The 23,294-nt window shown below is 38.2% G+C and overlaps 1 protein-coding gene across 2 annotated transcripts in view; it reads right to left on the bottom strand.

The window, feature by feature from the left end:
• KCNH7 (potassium voltage-gated channel subfamily H member 7) overlaps positions 1-23,294 on the bottom strand; it is a gene marked incomplete at both ends in the record, with an annotated part of 421,921 nt that overhangs the window by 94,410 nt on the left and 304,217 nt on the right. For both annotated transcript variants that reach the window (XM_079783286.1, XM_079783285.1), the window contains one exon: positions 19,148-19,362. In XM_079783286.1, the coding sequence (XP_079639412.1) occupies positions 19,148-19,362 (215 nt within the window). The remainder of the gene's footprint in view (positions 1-19,147; positions 19,363-23,294) is intronic.

Genomic DNA, 23,294 nt, shown 5'->3' with positions numbered 1-23,294 from the left:
CAGGAGGCGCGGGGGGCGGGACTTGGGGTGGCCGGGGTGGCCGATTGGGCCGGCGGGACGCTGAGCTCGCGTCACCAGTGGCGGCTCGAGCTCAGTGTCTGCGCCATGGCTGTGCTGCGGCACAGAAGGGGCCTCTGGGGCAGCGAGCTCACGTCCCACCACGGACCATCAAAAGCGGGGGAGCTGGGTGCCTGTCCACTCAGGCACCAGGCCTTTCAGAAGCCTCCGCCACGCTGGAGGCTTCTGAAAGGCCTGGTGCACCAGCGATCAAAAGCAAAAGCGTGGGAGCTGGGTGCCTGTCCGCTCAGGCACCAGGCCTTTCAGAAGCCTTCGCCATGCCGGAGGCTTCTGAAAGGCCTGGTGCACCAGCGGACAGTCACCCAGCTCCCCCATGATCGAAAGTGAAAGCGTGTAGGGGACCCTATACGTGCATGATTCAATCATGCACTGGGCCTCTAGTATATTATAATTCTATTCCTCAAAGCTTTCTAGTTAAGAAGATGACAAAATTCATTATACATCCACACATACACAGAAATATTTATCATCTATGTATCCAACTATGTGTCTATATCCCTACCTACCTAACCTACCTACCTACCTGTCATATGTCCATCTAACAAGAGATACAACATAGAAATTAATAGTTTAGTTGTGTGGAAACAGACCAAGTGCCTGAGAGTTTAAGCATGGAAAAGGCCAATGCAAGCTTGGTTGCCTGACAAATTTAACTAGAGATGGTATGGATTTCAGAAATGGTAGAGTTTGACATATAGAGAAAAGAATAGCACTATTGCAAGTATAGGAATCACTGACAGCAAACCTCACGTCTTGTTATAAGCAGGACAAGTAGAGCTTTAAGGAGACTATTGGTCCAGAGACAGTATACAACTGGTGAGGAGTGAGAATACAAGTGGCAAGGAAGGGGGAAAGTACTCATAGTGTAAGAAGGGGTCAAGGGGAGGAAATACTCAAATGCCTTCTGCAGTGTGTTTGTATGTGTATTTGTTTTCCAGGAATATGGGAAAAGTTGACTCTATAGGACATATTAAAGTGAGTTCATGTGGATGATAGTGCAAGAAAGGAATTAGTCCATTAAAAAACAAAGTTTTCTCTCTAAGACAGGGTTGGGAATAATTATTTCAAACAATGCTAATACTTTTAAATAGCTAGATGGGGCTCACTGGTTGAAGTATAATCCAGGTGTGGCAATTCGCCCAAGTTACGCATTGAGCCAAAGCAAGAGAAACGAATGTCTGCTGCCTCTGCAACTACAGAAGCTGGGGAAACAGCAAATGGTGCAGAAGCAGGGTCTCCTAACCTCTATAGATTAATCAAGAATCTCTCCTTCCTCTGTGGGATAACTATTCTAAAAATAAGTGTTTCCCTGGGACCTTCAAAGTCTGTTCTTAAAGTTTGCTGGAACACAAAGTGAATTTCAAGTGCCAACTGAACATAATCATATCCCAATTATTAGCAGGTTAATTTTCACATGTTGCAACCAAAAATTCCTGGCACTGTTAGCACCAGTAATTGGGTTCTGAGTTTATTCTCAAGGGTTGAGGATGGGGAAGGACTCCTATTATCAAGGAATTAACTCTTCATAAGCTATGGAAATAAAAATAGAAGGCAGAAAAAATAAATTATATTACTGATTTTAATTAAGTTCTCAAATTTCATTCTTGAAATTCAGAAATTTAAAAATTCTAATTTAACAATGCATATGGATGGGAAACAGAGATGTATGAGTGTTAAATACATAGAATATATTTTAAAAACTCTTACCTTAAAGCCAATAAGTGAAACATTTTATAATATAAGCTCTTCAAATATTGTGGACAAGGAGCCATGCTGGCCAAGTCAAGTTTCAGATATTCCCCTAGGCATGCAATTTTGTATTTTGCTGTATGGATTTCAATTTTACTTGCAATGAAAAAGGGATCTGCAATGTGGAATTATTATTCTTGACAACATTTAGGAATCCTATTTTTCAAAGAGAAAAATAATTTCTTAAGGAACAGAAGTTCATTGTTTTCTTTGTTGCTTTGTCCTTGTATATTGTGTCTCTTCTTGACAATTAATATCACTTGTACATTTAAACCCGTTGGCACAAAAGTAGCATCAGATTCTCTTTTTTTCTGAGAATCTTCTCAGAACAAATAAGAAATAACCTAAATTTTTGTGACTGAGATAAAAAAAATTCTTTGCTTTCCCAGAAAGTTAATTTTCTGTCCTATTCTTGAGGCAGATAGTAGAATATTCATCTTCAAAAAGTAGCCTATTTGATTACTTGGTTGTAACTAGTTAGGAAAACTCACTTCTGGTGATACAGGGATTAAAATGGCTCTGCTCCCAAGTGGGAATGCCAAGCGGAAAGGGCCCTAGACTCCACATTCAGAAATGAGAGTTCTAGTTGTAGGTGTGCAGTCAATAATTTATGGAACTTTGGATAATTCACTTCACTGAAAAGTATCTACAAAAATAAAGACTTGATGACCAGAATCAATGAAGTCCAAGCAGTTTTCATAAAGGAAAGCACAAAATAAGTAGCAGAACTAGACCAAAGTTTATTTAGAGTGCCTGACTCTTTCAAGTTTGTCAGAACATACCACACACACACACACACACAACACACACACACACACACACACACACAACACACACACACACACACAACCTTAAGAGAAAGCCAATACATTAAACTACTCAGAATGAAGCTGGTCTGACTGAATCTGGGGGTAGTGTGGAAGTCTCAATGCTCCACCCCTTAAGCCCCATCCTGTTTATTGGCACCTAGTAGTTTAAGGAGCTCAAGTTTCAAAACTATTGGAATAATTGCATTAAGGCATTCTTTTATTTAATAAAGGAGTTTTTCTCTGAAATACATTAGAGTATTTCTCTCTTACATTATTAAAAAAAAATTATTGCTGTCAGGATGAACACTAATCTAGCCATACAATATGTGATCATTCTTTTCTTATCCATTGGATAGGCCACAGATGATAACTGTGTGGAAATTAAACCGGAACTAAAATAATCTTTATCTCTGTTGTGTGTTTTTTTTAGTAACTAATAAAAAGGAGAGGATGGCTTGAAGGTTCAGGATGGAACAAAACTGCCTCCCAGGTGAGGTTCCTTCAACTTCACTCTGCACTGATGTTTTCTCCTCTCCACCTTCATGATTCTAAAGGAGGAGTTTGGCTTCAAATTTGTAGGCAAATTTGAGGGAAAATGTGTAAGAAACATATTCAGAATCTTAATATGACTAATCAGAAGTCAAAGTTGAGGGGTTATGGTTATTTATTATATAAATTAGAGGCTCAGTGCATGAAAATTCGAGTATTTGGGGGGGTCCCTCAGCCCAGCCTGTGCCCTCTGGCAGTCTGGGACACCCTGAGGGATGCCCACCTGCCAGCTTAGGCTTACCCCCCAGGGGATTGGGCCTAAGCTGTCAGTCAGATATCCCTCCAGCAGCCTAGGAGCTCTCGGGGGATGTCTACCTGCCAGCTTAGGCCCACTCTCCGGGGACCGGGCCTAAGCACTCAGACATCCCTCTGGCAGCCCAGGAGCCCGTGGGAAATGTCTGACTGACGGGGAGAGTGGGCCTAAGCCACAGTTGGACATCCTTAGAGCTGCCTAGGAGGTGGGAGAGGCTCCTGCCACCACCACTGCACTCGTAGCTGTCAGCCTGGTTTGTGGTGGAGTGGGGCTCACCCTGAGGGAGTGCACTGACCACCAGGGGGTAGCTCCTGTGTTGGGTGTCTGCCCCCTGGTGGTCAGTGCATGTCATAGCGATGAGTCGTCTTGGTCATTCTGCTGTTAGGGTCAATTTGCATATTACTCTTTTATTATATAGGATAGTATTAAATGATTCTAAAATGTAAAAATATGATAATCATCTCTCTCTGTTTTAAAATCCAGGAGGCAAATGCTTTAGCTTTTCAAGTAATAGGTTGTCTAGAGTAGGCAGCGGTATTTACTCCTTGGAAAATACTTTATTTTTAACTTTATACAAGAAATCTTATGTTTGCATTTTTCCATTTACTAGAATTATAAGCACCCTTTTCATTAGGACTTATTCATTCATTTCTATGGAAGGAAATATAGGAAAGAAGAAAGAGAAGTCTTTCCTCACTGGAAACACTAAGTGGGTGGTAGGATCTAACAATGGTAGAAAATAAATGAGAGGCAGTAGAGTAGGCAGTTTTGGAAGTAATTCAGGTGCCTGCAGGTAGGAAAATTTAGGGGCCTGAAATCACACTATATTCTGATCCCAACCCATGAATAATGGATATAGCTATGGGCATAATTTACAAATGACAGCTTATCACCTTAAACAGGATTGTACAGCTCAACTGACTGCTGCCAGTCAACCAAAACACAGCACTAGAATGTATCTCTCTATTACGTTCTTTTTTTCTCTTTTGATTTCAATCAATTTCACCCAGTGTTGTCACCATGACCTGAAAATTAAGACTATGTTCCTAATAATGGTTTGGGGATTTGTCAGCTTGATACTTCACTTCAAATGTGAGAAAGATCAACAGGCACCAGGAACTAGAGCTGGCTGTAGACCATTTTCCATATTTTTTGCCACCTCTGAAAAGGAAAACTGAGAGACCAACAGGAAATAGAGGAGACAAGAGTATAAAAAACAGCATGTCTTTGTAACCTGGTTTGCCTCACACTGCATGCCACCTCATCTGTCCCCACCATTGGTGGTACCTCCTTGTACCACTGATCTCAGGACATTGGGACCAGAGCAGAAAAAGAGTTCTCTACTCTCAACTCTTTAACCACTAAAATACAACAGAAAGGCAGCTTTAGCTATGGTATTCTCAGAAGAGAGATTTAGACACTTTTTAATTCTCTTCTCCATGACCCTGCAACCCACATTTTTTCCTTTCTAAGTGATTCTAAAGGAGTAGGCTTCACAATACAAGGTGTGTTTGTGACAGTTATATTTGAAACATAAAAGGAGATATAGATGGCATTTAAAAGAAAAAAAAAGGAAATATAGATGGTATTTTCTTCACCTTCTCTGAGCCAGTTCTATATTGGGTACAGTTAGAAAATAAACCCTAGTAGACTTCATTAAAACAATAAGGAAAAGTGTACTTCCCAAGGGGAAGCAGAATATGTGACTCCAAAATATATCACTTTGGCATGTGGATTATTTGGAGCTGAAGACCATCAAGATCTAACAGACTCAGGAAGGGCTCTTTACCTTCCCCTTAAATGCGTAAAACAATTTAGATAGAGAACCCGTGCCAGGAGACAGCTAATACCAAAGATGACTTTTCATCAGAGTGGCTTATCTACATAGCAAGGCAAACAGTTGCTTACCATTTACTCCGCATATTCCTTTGAACTGTCTTTTTTCTGATTTCAAGTACAGACACCTACCCCTTCTCCTTAATTCAGGATGACACACAAGCCTCAACTTCCTGACTATCTTTGGGTCTCATGATTTGGGGCTCCTATACACAAAATTTGTTTTTTGCCTGTTATTCTGTCTTATGTCATTTTAAATATTAGACCATCCAAAGAACCTAACAGAGAAGAAAGTTAAAGTTTTCAGCTCCTATACTATTAAGTACCACTCCCTTCTCACCAATCATACCTCATGCCTATCACAACTTCCTTTCTTTAAAAAGTTTTAAAATTTCTCACACATCCATATTTGAATTGAATATTCAGTACTCACAGTCATCTGTGAAAAAACATTATTACCTAAAGAATATTACCTAAATAATCTCCCCTCAAATATGAATTGCTCAGGATAAGAATGGGTACAAAATATAAACACATAATTAAGAACAGTTTTTCTCATAAAATATGTTTGAGAAATAATGGGTAAAGCTGTTTTGTAGATGTGTTTAATTTAGTACTTCTCGGAACTTTTAAGGTGCTAATTCACCATGTTAATTTCTGGGGAGAGTGGGTATTATTTGACAAAGAAAACTTTTCTTCTAGGAAACACTAATGAGAAGCCAATTCTAGAGCACTCCAGCCTACGCACTCTCTTCAATGGAGCTTGTTTCTCTGAGGAAGATTGCTTCTTGAATTCAATCTGGCAGTAGCTCCCTGATGAAGGTGAGCCTGTTATCCAGTATGATTTGCATAAACAATAATTACGTCTTTTTAAAAAAACAAAAATATTATAACTAAAACATCAAAAGAATATATAACTGGACCAATGAACTCCTTAAGAAATCTATAGGAAACAATGCAACGTACAATACCAACTGAAGAAATGTGAAACCTCAGTCTCTACTGGGTTCTCTTTTCAGCTTCTTTAACTGCAGAATAAAAGGATTGGGCAACATCCATGTTTCTCAAATTTGCCTGATAATAATGTGGAAACAGAGGTTGCAAATGCAATGGGGATTGTTAAAAGTTCAAAATTCTCAGGCTCCATTGAAACGTATTTGAGTTTCCAGGGAATGGAGGGAGGGAGGAAGGAAGAGATTAGAGAGAAAGAGAGAGGATGATATATAAAGTTTCTTTGAAATTTTAAAATTCTATGAAGATTAACTGCTTTTAAATGAACTTTTAAAAAGCAATTGGGTTTTATAGGTTTAATATCTAATTACATATCTTTCATTATAAATAATATTCCATGATTGAATTCAACTCAAGGAATAGTTCAGTCACTTAACATTACAAGATCTTGTGCCATTTGGGTGTGTGAAAATGACATGTGCGCTCTGGATTTCCATATCTGATACAAAGATCTTTTACCTAATTTTCATCCTGTCAATCATGGAAAATTTATTGCTATTGCCCACTTTCATTAGGCAACCCACATTGAACTACATTTGTCCCAACCCCTAGGCCATGAGGGCAAATGAGCAAAGGAACTCTCCCGCCAGTGCGTTCTTTCTGGTCCTGAGTCTGACTTATCCAAGGCTCATATTAATGGGGGATCAAAACTGAATCATCTTGGTAACACATATCTGCAATCTTTCTGTATGGCCAGTGCCATAGCAACCAGACAATTGTAATGTATGCTAAGCTAAATTATTTTTATCTATCTCTTCTGACCCCTCATATTTTACTTCAAGCATCTATTTTCAACTTGTTTCTTTGGCTGACAGAACTTTTAAAGGAGGCAATATTTTTCCTCCCTTCATTTAAAAATGTGTGATGAATGTACAAAACTAAACAGGTGCTTTATAAAAGCAATTATACATACATGCTTCCCCTACAAACTATGGTTCTTAGTCAGTGGCTTTCAGGTATTAACACGGATACTTTCTTTCATCATCTAGAGTATGGATAAGTATTACTTGTAATCTAATTAAGGTGTTTTAAATTGAATGAAATGTTATTTTAATTTAGAATATATGTCAACAAGTGATAGTCAGTTTTGATATGCATATAATATTTAGTAAAATAGTTAGAAAATAACTCCTTTCTTTTTTAAATTACTTTCCTATTCAAAATAACGATCATCCCTATTTTATATTTAATACGTATATAGCATACATCATTCTTGAATTAAACAATTGCTACTTAAATGAAGTTACTTACTATATACTAGAGGCCCGGGGCATGAGATCCCCAGGGGATCGGGCCTAAGCCTGCAGGCAGACATACCTCTCACAGTCCAGGACTCTTGCAGTCCGGGACCCCTGGCTCCTTACCACCCCCCTGCAGCGGAGGCAGAGAGGTTCCTGCCACTGCTGCTGCACTTGCCAGCTATGAGCCCAGCTTCTGGCCGAGCGGCGCTCCTCCTGTGGGAGCACACTGACCACCAGGAGGAAGCTCCTGAATTGAGCATCTTCCCCCTGGTGGTCAGTGAGCATCATAGCTACTGGTCATTTCACCATTAGGTCAATTTGCATATTAGGCTTTTATTGTATAGGATTCCTTATTATTGAAAGATTATAGGATATATTTATTTGCCCAGAGAAAAAGAATCTTGCAGATCAAAGATTTGTATTCAATCAAAGGCCCTTGAAGGCAAAAACCTTAACTTAAACATTTTTGTATCACCATTGTACATAACACGGGGGTTCTACAGAAAGTAACTTCACAGGGTGATCTGATCTTAAATTCCTAACTGGACAGGCATGGTGGGTAGTCATGCCCCAGGCATATAACTTCTTTCATAAGCTCTGTTCGTTGTTTCTGTGCATCTAGGTTAGCACACCTTTACAATGCCCCTTTCCGACTCAACAAGAGAACACATATTCGTAACTATCCTGTAATTCCATCCTCAAGTTGCTTCCTCTCCCCTCCATGTAATTTTCCTTACAGTCCCTCCTTAATTTAAAATGTACAAAAGAAACTGCAAAACTGTTATTCTCTGGAGCATTTGAGATCTTGCTTCCCAGCATATGTTGTGTCAGTTTGGCTCAACTAAACTGTTATAAAAATTCTCTACAGGTTTGGATGTTCCTTACATTGACAACACTTGGACTTATATTTAGTAAGTACTCATGTGGACAAAAAAGGGGCCACAAACTAAACCTGACAAGCTCAGGGGAAGCCTGCATGGCTGGCCTTACAAGCTTACCTAACTAACCACATAGGATGGTCTGAAATTAAAACTTCCTAACTAAAGGAGATTGATGGTGGGTAGTCATGTCCTAGGCTAGTATCTTTCCTAACAAAGGTCAGTCTTTACCTTAACTGAGCCTGTCTATTGTGCTTTTTGCATCTAAGATAACATACCTTTGGAATGTCAGGTAATTTCCTTTTCCCGGACCTATTAGGGCACAATCTCCCACCAGAGCAGGAGACCACACCTTATTTTTGTTATCCTAGTAATTGTTAATTGTTAACTATCCTGTATCCACCTATGTAAAAGAAGTATGTGTCTATTCCTTTTACTTTTTATCCAATCCCAGAGATTTTTCCACTTTGCTTCCTCCCACCTCCCTAATCTATCACCAATGGATTTCAGGTAAATTCTTACACTCTCCACCCTCCCTCCTTTGATTCTGATGTATAAAATAAGGTGCAAAACTGTCGTTCTCTGGAAAATTTTCTCAGTCTTTTGAGATTTTGGTTGCCAGAAATTGTGGTCAGTTTAACTCACAAAAATTCTCTACAGGTTTAAATGTTTCTTACCTTGACACTCACACATATTGAATTGGTAATTATTTCTCTGAATGTGCTTCATTTGAACTTGCATCTTCCATTTATATTGTTTTCCATTTCACGTTGTATGAATGGACATAGACCAAATTCAGAATATGGGGAAAACATTGGATAGGGATTTCTGTTTCGCTAAACCAATTTTATGGTATTCTGTAAATAGCAGTAAGACAATGAATATAAAACTGATGCCATATTAAATTAAAAGTGTTTAGAGGCACTTTTGAACTTGTTTTGCATTTCAAATTTAATTTGGAATTTTGTAATTATTGCTATTTTTGGAAGTTCAAAATGATCTTATAGTTTATTGAAGTTTACTTGATATCTAATTTAGGCAACAAATGAAGTTTATTTAAATCATACTGGAGAAGTATTGTGAATTTTGTTATTTTGTAATTTCAAGAGTGAGAATCGATGAGATTTTATAAAAATTAACCATTGAAAAATAGAGACTTTTAAATTAGGTGTAATTTTAAATTCATGACTGATAATGTGATTCATTTTAAGGAATATATATTAGGTCTAAGTCTCTTGTTTCCAAAACAGAATCAGGACACTTAAATCTTTGAAATTTCCTAAGTGGTGAGAGAGATTAAGGTGTCTTTTGTTATGTTAATGAGGTGACTTTTGAAAAACCCCTAAATCATAAAAGGATTGGGGGCTGGTCAGCGGAGGAACCAACTCAGATATTAGAGGGTTGCAATTTTCAGTTCCACCCTTTTACCTACAGGGTGGGGATAGGGGTTGGAGGTTAAAGCCATCAAAATGGACAATGAGTTACTCAATCATGCCTATGTAAGGAAGCCTCCATAAGAAAAAACAAAACAAAACAAAAGGACTGCATTGGTAGAGCTTCCAGAACACTCCCACATGCTATCCTTCCAGGCCTGAACATGGAGACAGAAGCTCCTGTTCAGGACCTCCTGCAAAGTATCTCTTCATCTGGCTGTTGATTCCTATCCTTTGTAATAAATTGGCAATCTAGTTAGCAAACAGGCTTCCTGAGTTCTGCGAGTTGTTCTAGCAAATTAATTGAACCCAAGGATGGGGTCATGGCAACCTCCAACTTAGAGCCTCTGGGCCAGAAGCACAGGTGACCACCTGGACTTGCAATGGGTGTCTGAAGTGGGGGGGGGGGAGCAGTCTTGTGGGACTGAACCCTTAACCTGTGGCATCTGATGCTAGAACCAGGTAGAAAGTGTCAGAATTGAGATGTAGGACATCCAGTTGGTGTCAGAATCTGAATAGGAGTCAGAGTTACAATGATATTATGGTTGAAAAATATTGCTCTATATAAAACCACTTTTAATTTGTAGTTGTATCTGGAAGACATTTGTTTTTCCATATGTTTTTTTTTAAATTGATGTTCAGAAGAGAGGAACAGAGAGGAAGAGAGAGAGAACCATCCATGTGAGAGAGAGAGAGAAATGAATTGGTTGCCTCCCTCATACACCCTGACTGGGGCCAGAGATCAAACCTGCAGCCCATGTATGTGCCCTTGACTGGGAATCAAACCCTCGACCCTTTGGTGCACAGGTAGACACTCTCACCACTGAGCAACAGTGGCCAGAACAGAAAGGTATTTTTACTAGTATCATTGAAAACAGTTTATGATGAAGTTTACCCAATTTGAAACTACAGAAAGCATTAAAAAATGTTGTATTATTATGCCTGAGATAGTGAGGCAGATCAGTAATCCCTGGCAAGTGGAATAAAGAAACTGAGACAAATGGTTGAACTAATGGCCGAACAGCTAAGCAATTAACAGTCCGCTGATAAATCACAAGACTCTGTTCTCCCTAACCAAAGACACCTAAGAGCAAGTCATCTAAATCTATCGTCCTTAACCAAGATATCTAACAGTGGGTGGTTTAAATTGCCTTAATCAGGGAGATAGATTAAAAATACAATTAGAGCCGGACTAATCCAAGATAGAGGTGCAACTAACCAAAGAATGACTCCTGATCCCACTATATAGTCATTTTGATACAGAGGCATACTAAACGACAGGCATACTAAACGGAGATCTAATGAATAGTCTGTTGAAATCCTACCCTGGGACCTCCCCTAAAATTTCCGCCTATAGAAAGTAGATAAAACTCTCAGGACGAAGGATGCCATTAAGTGCTCTTCTGTGACCACACCTGTGCCCCCTTTCCTGAGGCATGTAATTTGCTTTTAGCCTACGCTCTAAGGGTCCAACTAGGCTTGCACCCAGGCGAACAGTGGGCAGCAGCAGCTCATCCTGGACTTACCCCCTAATTCTGTCTCCAGGGCAGTTCCTTTGCCTCACTGTTCCAAGCTTTAATAAACTTACTCTCATTTTCACCTGCATTAGTTAAGAAACTGGACATGCAACGGTCCCAGACCATGCTGGGGCAGGGCTAGCCACTGTTGCAGAAGTGGTATGGTAACAATAATTAATACCTTTTTTTTTTTTAACTTTATTGGGGTAGAATTGCTATACAAAAATTGCAAACATTTATAATTTTAAACATTAGATAACATAATGAAATCAATGCTGTCTCTCTGTTATAAATCCATCTCTATTTCTGACAAAATAGTGAATTATAAACATTGTTCTGCAGTTCTGTCAAAATTAATATAAATTGAGAGCCATTGAATTACATAAGCACATAGCAATGGACAAAGATCAGTGGGAAGTAAGAAACCATAATCTTTAAACTCATCTTTATGCCAGTAGTCAGTGTAATTTTGCCTTTCTTGCTACTGAGTCACATGTCACCAACAAAAAACAAAAGCTCTTCATCCTAATCTAAAATCAGCAAAAGGAAAATGGGATATAGCCTTAAACAAGAGCTAATGTGGAAATGAATCTCCCCTTTTAAGGATGGCTCTATTTAGCTTTTTGGCGAGTTGGAGGAGATTCTCTTCCTATTTATCTGTAGACTCACTTTTCTAATTAGTTACTACTAAACTTTCAGATTATGACATTTTACCATGCTGTCAAATGTTACAGGTATACCCAAATGCCATGCTAATTTCTGAATATATTTAGTGGAAAAATAGGGAAACAACTGAATCATGGAGAGGGTGTCCTTTAGAGATTAAGAACTTCATGTTTGGAGTCAGATAACCTATTTGAAGGCTACTCTATCATTAAGTAGGTAACCTGAATAAGTTGCTTCCTCTCTCTAAGCAAGATTCCCCTTCTACAAAATGGAGATGATAATAATAGTACCAACTCATAGGACTGTTATATGGATTAAAATTGATAATATATCAAACCACTTAGCATAGACACTGGCACATAGTAAATGCTCAATCAATGTCAGCTATTATTAAATCTATCATAATTCTATTTTTATGAGAATAATATACTTAAGTGATTCCCAAATAATGGAAATCTATTTTGGCTTTAAAGTTCTTTATAGATTTTAAGATTTTATGGCTTTTTATACATTCAGAAAATTCTTTCTTATGACCTAAGTCTCTTTGTGATTACTCTCAAAACTAATTTTCTTGAGTACTCTCCTTCATGATGTTATAGGAAAATTATACTTGTGGTAAATCTCATTCCCATCATCTCTTCTCCAGATTAAAATCTCCTGTTCATTTAGGTTCCTTCATGTATTATTTTCTAATGATCCTGATATGGGTTTCTTTTAAATTTACCAGGCATTTCTCTTTAAGTAATAATTGATAGAACTATTTGGTCATAATTTGACTAGTACAGAGCTTTAAAAAACACCTCAAACTACATTTAGATTTATATGATTTGTAGCATTTTTTATATTAGCTCTTATAAATGCTATTATTATGTACTAGAGGCCCGTTGCACGAAGATTCGTGCAATAGGCCTTCCTTCCCCTGGCTGCCAGCACCGGTTTTCCTCCAGCACCCGGGACCCAGGCCTTCGTTCAGGCCACCGCCTTCTGTCTTTGCTCCAGCCAGAGCCTTCAGTCTTCGCTCTAGCTGAAGCGCCGCTACTGTAGCTCCCTCCGCCTCCCGTCCTCCCCCTCATAGCAGGCATCCCGCCCCGCCAAGCCGCTCTGCGCCTGCATGTGTGCAGCCCAGAGGACTGGAGAGGCTGGGCGTCGGGGCTGCCGCCATCTTTGTTGGGTTAATTTGCATACCCACTCTTGATTGGCTGGTGGGTATTGCAAAGTGACGGTCAATTTGCATATTTCTCTTTTATTAGTGTAGATTTTGTTGTATGGTGTTTCTCCAAGTCCTTTATAACCCCTTGATTATTAGTACTAGTTTTTATACTACTGTGTCTATAGTGCCTCTTCAGCACATAATATATATTCAATGTGTGTGTGTGTGTGTGAAAGACAGAGAAAGATGCTGTTAGTCTGAATTCTTATCTTCATCTCTGCAATGGCCCATTGCTATTTGTTCTTTTTTTTAGTGGCTCTCCTCCCCCAGTTCCTACTGATCATTTTTCTGGTGTGGTTGTCAGTCAAGGCACCATGAGGATGAGCACAGGACTCAAGTTGGCCAGTCAGGCGCTACATTCTCAGGAATGATAAGGACACTAGAGGAGAGATGGCTCACTTAACAGATCACCAGCTATGAGTATTAAGTGAGACAGGAAAGTCTGAGGGCCTTGCTTCCACCAGAGGGCTAGTGAAGTCAACACAGAAGAAAGCATGGCTGATGGGGACCATGGGTGGGAGGTTAGGGGTGAGAATATCATCAGCTGTTTAAACAAAGACTACATCCATGCCCCAAAGCAGATATGGCCCTGCACTTAGATTATATGATCCAATAAACTATAGCTCCTCCATTTATTTTTTGCTTAAGGTGGTTTCAGTTGGGCTCTATATTGGCATTGTGTTACAGCATTGACTAATAGAGTGTATGTGAGTGGCCAATAAAGTCTTGGAATCCAGAGCCATCATCTTATAAACCCTCTTTTTTTTTTAAAAAAAAAAATGTTTTTATTGATTTCAGAGAGGAAGAGTGAGATGATGAGAGAGAATCATTGACCAGCTGCCTTCTGCACGCCTCATACCAGGGATTGTGCTTGCAACTCAGGCATATGCCCCTGACCAGAATTGAACCATGACCTCCCGGTTCATAGGTTGAAGCTCAACCACTGAGCCATGCCAGCCAGGCATAAACCCTCTTTATACTCATACATATCCTAATATTAAACTTGTAAAAGCTTAACATGACAACAAAATGATACTTTTATTTATCATAAAAATTAGCATAACATTTGAACTAGAACTAGAACTAGCTTCAGAAATGATGAAATAATACAAGAGGCAAAGTTTGGTTTACTTTATTTAAAAGGAGGCAGATATAACCAAAATTTTGATTGTCAATTATGAACCACAATTCCATAGTAAAAGCAAAACTTTGTTTTCTCTTCAACTTTTCTTTCAATTCATTGTTTTCTCTTCATCACTCCAAAGAAGTTGTAGAAACTGGCCAACCAAGGCCGTGCCTCCTTGCAAGACCTTACCACACATCAGTCTGTACCAGCTGGATTACAGTAAAGATTGAAAAAATCCACACCTTTTGAGAGTTATTTTCTATTTTTTCTAATGAACAGAGAAAGTCAGCTGTACTATGGCAGAAAGAGCTGATGCATTCCATAAGTTTGTCCTGTAAGAGCAGCCAATGAAATGGGTCTCTAAAACAACACAAAGAATAAAAAATCTTGTCTAAGGGGAGAATTTAGAAGGCAGATACTTGCTTTAGGGATTTTTGACCTACAGATTTATTCTTACTTAATTCTCTCCAGTACCTTTAGTGGTCCATTTCTGAATCTTTTAAGATTCTTCTTAATGTTGTGTATTGTGCTATGCACTAGTGATACAAATACTTCATGCTTCACTCGTTCATTGGTATCCACAGTTTCCCAAGGGTGCCCACTCCATATTCTAATTCCTAATCTTGAGAACTTCTCAAGTTTCAAAACTCATCTAAGAGTTTATATTCCCCCAGCACTACCCCAAACTCTCAATACAGGTAATGTTTCCTCTCCTCGCCTCGCAACTTCTGCACTCTGAGCATACTTGTAGTGTAATACTTCATGATGCATTGTAATGCCTATGCACTGTACTCATACATCTCCCTCACTTCTCAAAGACAGAAAATTTGCCTTTTAACATGAATTCTCAGAATCTAGCATTGTGAACATTAGTTGTCAATACATGCTTGTTAAGTGAATAAGTAAGTAGATGGATGCATGAATGTATGGATGAATGAATGAATGAATGAATGAGAACCTGATCTCTACTCTGAAGAAGCCCACTCTAGCTAAGGAGGCAAACAACTAATTGGCTAATTAGCAATTAGCCAATGTATACTAGAGATGGGACACAAAGGGGTAGATAGCGTAACATAAGCAGAGATCAATGTTCCTTTCACTTATGCCTTTAAAAAAAATGTCTGCACTATTGTTTGTGCTCAATGGAGCATTTAAAACTCACTGTTGGCCCTAGCTGGTTTGGCTCAGTGGATAGAACGTCGGCCTGCAAACTGAAGGGTCCTGGGTTTGATTCCAGTCAAGAGCACATGCCTGGGTTGTGGGCTCTATCCCCAATAGGGGGCATGCAGGAGGCAACTGATCAATGATTCTCTTTCATCATTGATGTTTCTCTCTCTTCCTCTCCCTTCCTCTCTGAAATAAATAAAAATATATTCAAACAAACAAATAAACAAACAAAGAACCTCACTGTTGGATGATCTGTGAACCAAACCCTGATAACTTTTGAAGAAATAATTACCATAAATGCAATAAGGGAATAAAACAAATAAGAACATTAGATAAAAAAAATACTGCTAGCTGCCCATAGCAAATGCATTGTGAATATTTAGGCAAGGAGAATTTCCACACAGGTCTAACAAAGGGAATAATAAAGCCTTGGGTTATTACAAGTTATTTTTAGTGACTAGGAGATAATGGTGTTGTGAATATGGGAATTCCAGATAGAGCGGTGATCAGGAACCTTCACAAACACTAAATGAGAAAATAGTGATAGGATCACCCTGCTTCTAAGTGCTTAAAGGACATTTCCAGAGGCTATGTCTGCAGGAGGAATTTCTCAGTAGTTGAAGTCTATCTTGTTTGGTATGACTGTGGGCAGTTGGAAGCTTTGTTACTAAGAGCTAAAGGGGGCACTAAGAAAAAGATAAGAGTGCTCCTACTGATATTTTTTTCTAGTTTCTTGTCTAATCCTTTTTCCAGTCCCTCATTATTTCTGGCCAGAACATAGCCAGCCACTTAAGTGTTCTATCTGTCTCCAGAATCACCTTCCTATCACTGTATCTTTCACAGTGTTAAAAAAAAAAAGGGGGATCCTTTATAGAACAATATCCAATTCCAATCTTCCAATGCCTGAAAAGGTTTTTTGCCTGCATCATACTTATCCAATCTGGATACTTTGGAGTTTGTGGAGAGGGGCACTCCACGATTTGGGTGAAGTAAGAGAAGTTGTAGGCAACCTGTGGAGTCTTTTTGTGGGCCTCTGATTCCTTCAGTGATAAGTCATTTAGAACATGTTTTTAAAATGTTAAAACAAATATTGTAGTGTTATGAAGCTAAGTAAAAAGTCACATGGATTTAAGGGGAAAGTATGAGACCTTAAAAGAATGCTTGCAGTGGAAGCTATTGTATTTTACCCAGATCCCCAAGGCACTTATGTGAAAAAGGTGGTCAAGAACCATTTAGAGGGGAAAGTTTCAGCAGCTCCCTGACCTGCTTGTGACAAGCCCCTGCTCAGACTAGTCTCTCCCTGGTCCAGGAAACCACTTGTTCTCATAGACACACGGACTTTTGTGCCTCTAGAACTTTGTTCTTGCTGTTTTCCTGTGATTATCACCCCTTCCCTTATTCACTTGGCCAACATCCTTTTCCTAACTCCTTCCCTCCCTCCCTCCCTCCCTCCCTCCCTCCCTCCCTCCCTCCCTCCCTTCCTTCCTTTCTTCCTTCCTTCCTTAAATATTTCATGAACCCCTTTTCTGCCAGGTGTCCTACTAGGCCCTGGCAATGTAGGGATAAAAGAATCCTGCAGAGATGGTGGGTGGGCAGGGGTAAGTTATTAGAAAACAGAATAATGTCTGAAATTAATTGTTATGTACTTAGCACGATAGTGAACATTTTCTACACATTATTCTATTTAATTCTTATATCAATACTGAGAAATAAGGTTTGCCAACACTAAAACTTGCCTCAATGTCACACAATAAATGATACTTGTCTCCCTGGCACACAATGAATGACTTAGCCAGAATTAATACACAAGTGTATGTGACTCCCAGTTATGCTCTTAAGTGTCACTTACTTTCCAGATTGATAAGCAACTTCCCAGATCTAGTTTAAATGTCCCATCCTATCTCTTTTCCCCCTCTGAAAATTCTCCTTTTAAAGTATAATTATATTTCCCCTAACTTGTATTCCTGTATTCTTTATTAACATGATTTCTTTATGGCTATTTGTATAAATGTCTTCTCTCTCATCAGGCTTAGAAAGACCCCAGAGCAGATAGCTGACACCTCTGATCCACCCAGGCATCACCCTCATCTGGCACCGTGGACCTGGTGAGCTGGCAGGATAGGGTGGGCCCTGTGGTAAACCAAGAGCATGAAAGCTTTGCAAAGGTCACACTTGGCTGCGCACCGGCCTCAAAGTGTGCTTTGTTTGGCCTAAAAGTGTTTTACATTAATTAGTTTGCCAACTTTTAGAAATTAAGAGTTTAATCATAAATTCTGGGATTCCAGCTTCTTTTTAAAATTGGAGGATTTGAAACCATCAGTCAAGCACTCCTGCATGCCACATCTTTAAAGGGCCCTGCACTATACAATTCCCTATGGTCTCCTCTCCTGCTCTGCTGCCCTCACCACTACTCAGGTATGCTACTGCCAGCACCCTGACCCTAATATTTGCCACCAGTCTCCTGTGCAGTTTCTAAAATCTCTTAATTTCTATATATCCATATGATGGTTACTGTCCAAAAATCATGGACTTTTAAAAGTAAAATTTGAAGCGTCATAGACATGCTAATACAGTAGACTTTTCCTTTACCATTGTTAAGCTCATTTTACTAAGTTAAGGAGAACAAAATGTCAAGAGTAGAGAGCCTGATTATTACATAAATATCGAAGTATACATCAGAGTATGGCATGTACCATTTTCCATCTCCAATAGAGACTGCTCGGGTTTATTTTCAGTGAACTTGCAGTCTTTACATAGCTATCAGCCCACACAAAAAGGTTATTTACAAATTACTAGAGTGCTGTTTGCAGTGATTATAATTACATAACAACTTTATTAATTCAAAATCGTCAGTGCTTGGTATAGAGATTTGGGTCAAGTTTACCATTATATTGTGACAGTTTATGAAAAAATTTTCTAAGCAAATTTACTAAGTAATTTGTATGGAAAAAAACCTGTTTACTTGACACAAGTTTTAGTCATGAATTCCCAACAATTTAAGTGCATTGTAAGCAAAAGCTAGGTACTGCGTAGGCTGGTCTTTCAGTATAATAAGTACAAATAATTTTCCCCTATTCTTAAAACATAACTCCTGCTAGATGGTACATTTTTTCCCTAGTTCAACATGCAATATTTATTTGAAAACAATAAAATATTGTTTCTGGGAAACACATTGGTTTACTCTGACTTTCCATCATCTCAGTCAGCTCTTTTCCCCAAGTCAACTGACTTATCTGACTCTACTTAGGAGAGTAAGTGAAAAAAAGAAGGCCACAGTAAAGAGTAAATACCAATTAGTCACCTAAAGCTTCAATAGACACATCCATTATAATAAAATACCATGCTTTAATAATGCAAGAGTTGGCAGCAAAACAATAAATGTCCAAACATGATGAATAGCACGTTAACCACCTCTACAATGAAGGGAATAATGATGCCAAGTTAGCCTATTTTTGCTCAGTCTTGTAATAAACAAAATCACAATTTATAGATAAATTGGAGTGCAAATAAATGGCTTACCTCTCTTGGTAGTCATTCATGAAAAAACCCCCAAAAAGAATGTATTTTATGGTGCAGAAAAGAACCTTTAAAAGAGTTGAAATTGATAGTAAAATCATGTCCTACCTGGGTAACTTTCTCTGTCACATTGTGTGTTCGATCTTTAACCTTGGGTGCAATAATAGTTTTATCTGAAGAAGGAGGGGATGTACTCTTTTTTTCAGTTTTGACATCTGAAAAATTCAGAGTGAGCTGTGGAATCTTGTTAATGGTGCTGTATTTGTTGAGGTTTGAATCCGATGTGGATCCCAGGAGGCTTGACTTGATATGGTTAAAAGGCCCTAAAAAAATTGGAAAGTATTTGTAAAAGCAATATCAGAAGAAATAGAAGAAGAAAAAATAGTCCTGAATGACCTGCTGGTGACCCATGATTAATGTGACCCTGATCCAGGTGTGACTAAGTTTAGCTAGGTGACACCCAAACATAGGTTTAGGGTCACTGTCTGCCACATGGAGTAGCACATGAGTATCCTAGGGTAAGATGGGGTCTAGGTGTGCACCCAGAGAGCAGAGGGAGGCTTTAGCTATTATTCAGCTTCGTTCATTAAAGGGTGGAATAAAAGAAGAAGGGAGGGGAAAAACACACACACAACACTCTATTCTCTATCATTGGCCAAATTCTACCTTCAAAGTTTCTCAATAATTTCCTTTTACAATCCAGGGATTATTCAAGGAAGAATTTGCCTCTGGTTAAAATCATGTTGGCCATGAAATTTCTGAATGGGCACTCTACCTTGCTTCAATTTATATTGTTCTCCTCTCTGTGCTATGTTTTTTGCAGAGCTTCCAGAATAGTTAAGCCCCAATGGAGGAATTTCAGGTAAGACTAAGAAGGGCAAATGTCTTCCCTTTTCCTTTCTTTCTCTCTTTCTTTTGTTATTATTATGTTTTATTCTTGAAAACTCTAAGATCCTGTGTGGGATTTTAAAATGTCTTCCTTCTTTTTCTTTTGTTTAGAATTGACTGACCACTTATTGAGGGTGGTCAAAAAAGAGAAAAGAAATAAAATCCATACCAGAAGAATGCTTTGGCAAACAATTTACAATTAAAGGGCCCATAGCTAGGCAAACGGATATACCTGAAGTTGGTAGTACCTTGTTATTTCTCTCTCTCTCTCTCTCTCTCTCTCTCTCTCTCTCTCTCTCTCTCTCTCTCTTAAACCATGCTACACATTTGATCCCAAGAACTTATTCATTTTATAGCTGGAGATTTGTACCCTTTGATCAACTCTCATGATATCTCAAATTCCTTTCCCACAAAGATTATTTGGCAAGGTGCCAGGACTCCTGACCCATTGTTAAGGGTAAGTACCCTGTCCAGCAATATCTTCTTTTGAGATACACCTATTGTCCTTTGCTTATGAAGATTCAGGAAGTGCTCCAGGGGTTCTTGTACAATGGGTAATGCTATGTAGCTCTTAGAAATTAGCATCAGGAAGAATTGTAGAAAAATCCAGAGCCCACGAGTATTATACAGACATTAACTTTTTGCTTCAGAGAGTGCTTAAAACAAAAATTGCATGAATGAACTTCTAGTTAACACATTTTGCCTTATTTTTTTTCCTATTCAGAATGAAACTAACACAGTTTAGGAATCAAAATGTACTTAATGTACCAAATGAGGTATAATCAGTTGAAAATTTTATAGTTTGTGTATTTTGGACCACAACAACCAATCAAATCAGATACAATATAATGCTAAAAAAATACTCATCACTTAGTTTCATTTGAAGATAAATCACATTTTGTTTGTTTATAAGAGTTATATTTGATTATTATAAACATTTGAAGTTATTTAAAGAGAATTTTTATCAGGGTTGCAAATACTGTATTTCTTGAGATGCATTTCTGTTCATTTCCTGAATTTTCTTTCTGTGATGATGACCAAATCCACTTAGGTGAAAAATGTCATTGAGTTCTCTGCATATTTATTGCCCAGCAAATTTCACTTTCTTTTCTATTTATATGACAAGGAAAGAAGTAAGAGCCAAAAGTGGTACAAAATTGGTCTAGCCTTCAGGTAGGACTGGGACAGAACCCTGGGTCTGTGTGGAAATCTCCACTACATGCACTCACTTATTTTATTATTTTTTAAACTATATTTTTATTGATTTCAGAGAGGAAGGGAGAGAGAGATAAAAAAAAAATCAATGATGAGAATCATCGATCAGCTGCCTCTTGCATGATTGCTCCTGGGGAATGAGCCAGCAACCCAGGCATGTGCCCTGACTGGGAATTGAACCCGTGACCTCCTGGTTCATAGGTCAATGTTCAACCACTGAGCAACACTGGCTGGGCCATACACTCATTGGGACCTAGCCTTAATGGTATTTCCTTTTTTTTTTTTTGTATCATTCTATGCCTACATCCCAAGTCTATGTCTTAATATTACAGTTCGTAAAACGTTCTAGGAACTCAGATATCTTGGTATTGTCCATTGCTCAGCTCTAATGTCATATTTTCACTCCTTAGGTAACTTTACTGTACACTGGGATACTGACAAGAGATTGCAGAAGGTTTAAGTATAAAGTTAAATTGTGTTTAAAACCCTTTTGCCCAATTTTCAATTCTCTTCTCTATCATCCTTCTATATGTTGGGTTTCTACAGCAGGTTATCTACAAAGTTATTTATAAAACTGGATAAAAATGTGGATCATCTATGATGTTACAGCAGAAAGACTGTTAAATATACTTTGATTGTCCTGTGACCCATTCCACTGGAAAAACTCCACTGACTTGGTTACACGGATAAGCAAGTGGTCTCTACTATGAGAGTAATTCACTCTAAGGGCAGCGATTTTCAATGGGGTACCGTGAGGCACAATGGTGTGCCACAAGAATTTTTAAAACAAGAAATACTTGATTATTTAGTCAGGGGCATTGACCTCTTTTCCCTTAAATTGTCAAATAAAAAAAATGACAACAGCCAACACAACAATAGTCATACAGTGTGAATGAATCAAAACCATACCTATTTTTTTGTCACATCGGCAAGAAATATATTTTGGTGTGTCACAGTGTTTTAGTAATTGGTTTGTGTGCCATGAGATGAAAAAGCTTGAAAATCACTGCTCTAAGAGCATCTGTGAGGCATTTTTATTTGTCACAATGATGGCAGGTGTCTATTCTGTCACCTTAAAAAATTGTCCCATAAGTCTCAAAGGGCATTCGTGTAGGTGAAAAGCCTGTTTATGATGATCTGAACCTTGAACCTGTTTCACATATAGAGTAAAATGTCCTTTTAACAGGCCTTTCACATATATGGAATTTTCCAGAGCTATAACTACCACGTAAAGGTAAGGTTTTTATATTGCTTTATGCAGAATTTTACCAGAAGTTATTCACCATTTTGGAAAATCATATCACTTAGAGCTACACTATTTATGGCTTTTGAGTTGCCAAAACAAATTGCAGACTTCAAGTTAGAGTCTATGTGTGTAGTTGCCACATGTAAATATATGTAAGCAAAGAGATTTGAATCTTGTTTTAACAGTAATTTAAAACTGTTAAATTAGTTAAAATTTGGAGCCAGATATTATATAATTTCCAGAGATTATAGGAGTCACACTAAAAATCATGAATAAAATGTTATTTTAAAATATTTCATACTTTTGTTCTACTATATATGTAAAATTATGTGATACAATGAAATTAAATCAATGTGGTAAAAGCTAAACATTTGAAATGATTTGTCCTAGGATTGCCTGTTGGTTTCCAATAGCTCCCTAATAACTCCCTAGAGATCTGCCATAATTTCTCTAGAATGACTTGATTTCCATTTCTTCTTCCAATCCATCTTCTAGTTTCCATTGCTTCTGAAAGCATATGGTCTGTAAGGCATTTTTTAAGTGTTGGAGAATATATGTCCTGACATTTAGTGAGATTTCTTTCTTCTGTGCAATTCATTACTATAGCATGTTATCACAGAGGGAATTATTTTAACATTACACTTAAAAGTAAGGGCCAGCTCATTTGTGAGAATATTATGCTTCCTCATTTTTCTCCCCACTTCATCTTGACATAGTACTTATAATTCAATTTTTGTTTCCTACTTTTAATTTTTTAAGTATTTTCCAGTTTATTTTATTATTTTTTTCATCACCATTTATCCCCCTTATACCCTTTTCCACCTCCAACTATCCTCCTACCCCCTCTAGTTACCACACTGATGTGCCTGTCCATGAATTTTATTTTTAAAATTCATATATATAAAT

This window comes from Cnephaeus nilssonii (genome assembly GCF_951640355.1).
Source record: "Cnephaeus nilssonii genome assembly, chromosome: 10".
NCBI classification, from domain to species: Eukaryota; Metazoa; Chordata; class Mammalia; order Chiroptera; family Vespertilionidae; genus Cnephaeus; species Cnephaeus nilssonii.
Note: the sequence above shows the minus strand (reverse complement) of the source record. Positions and strands in the feature narration are given on the sequence as shown.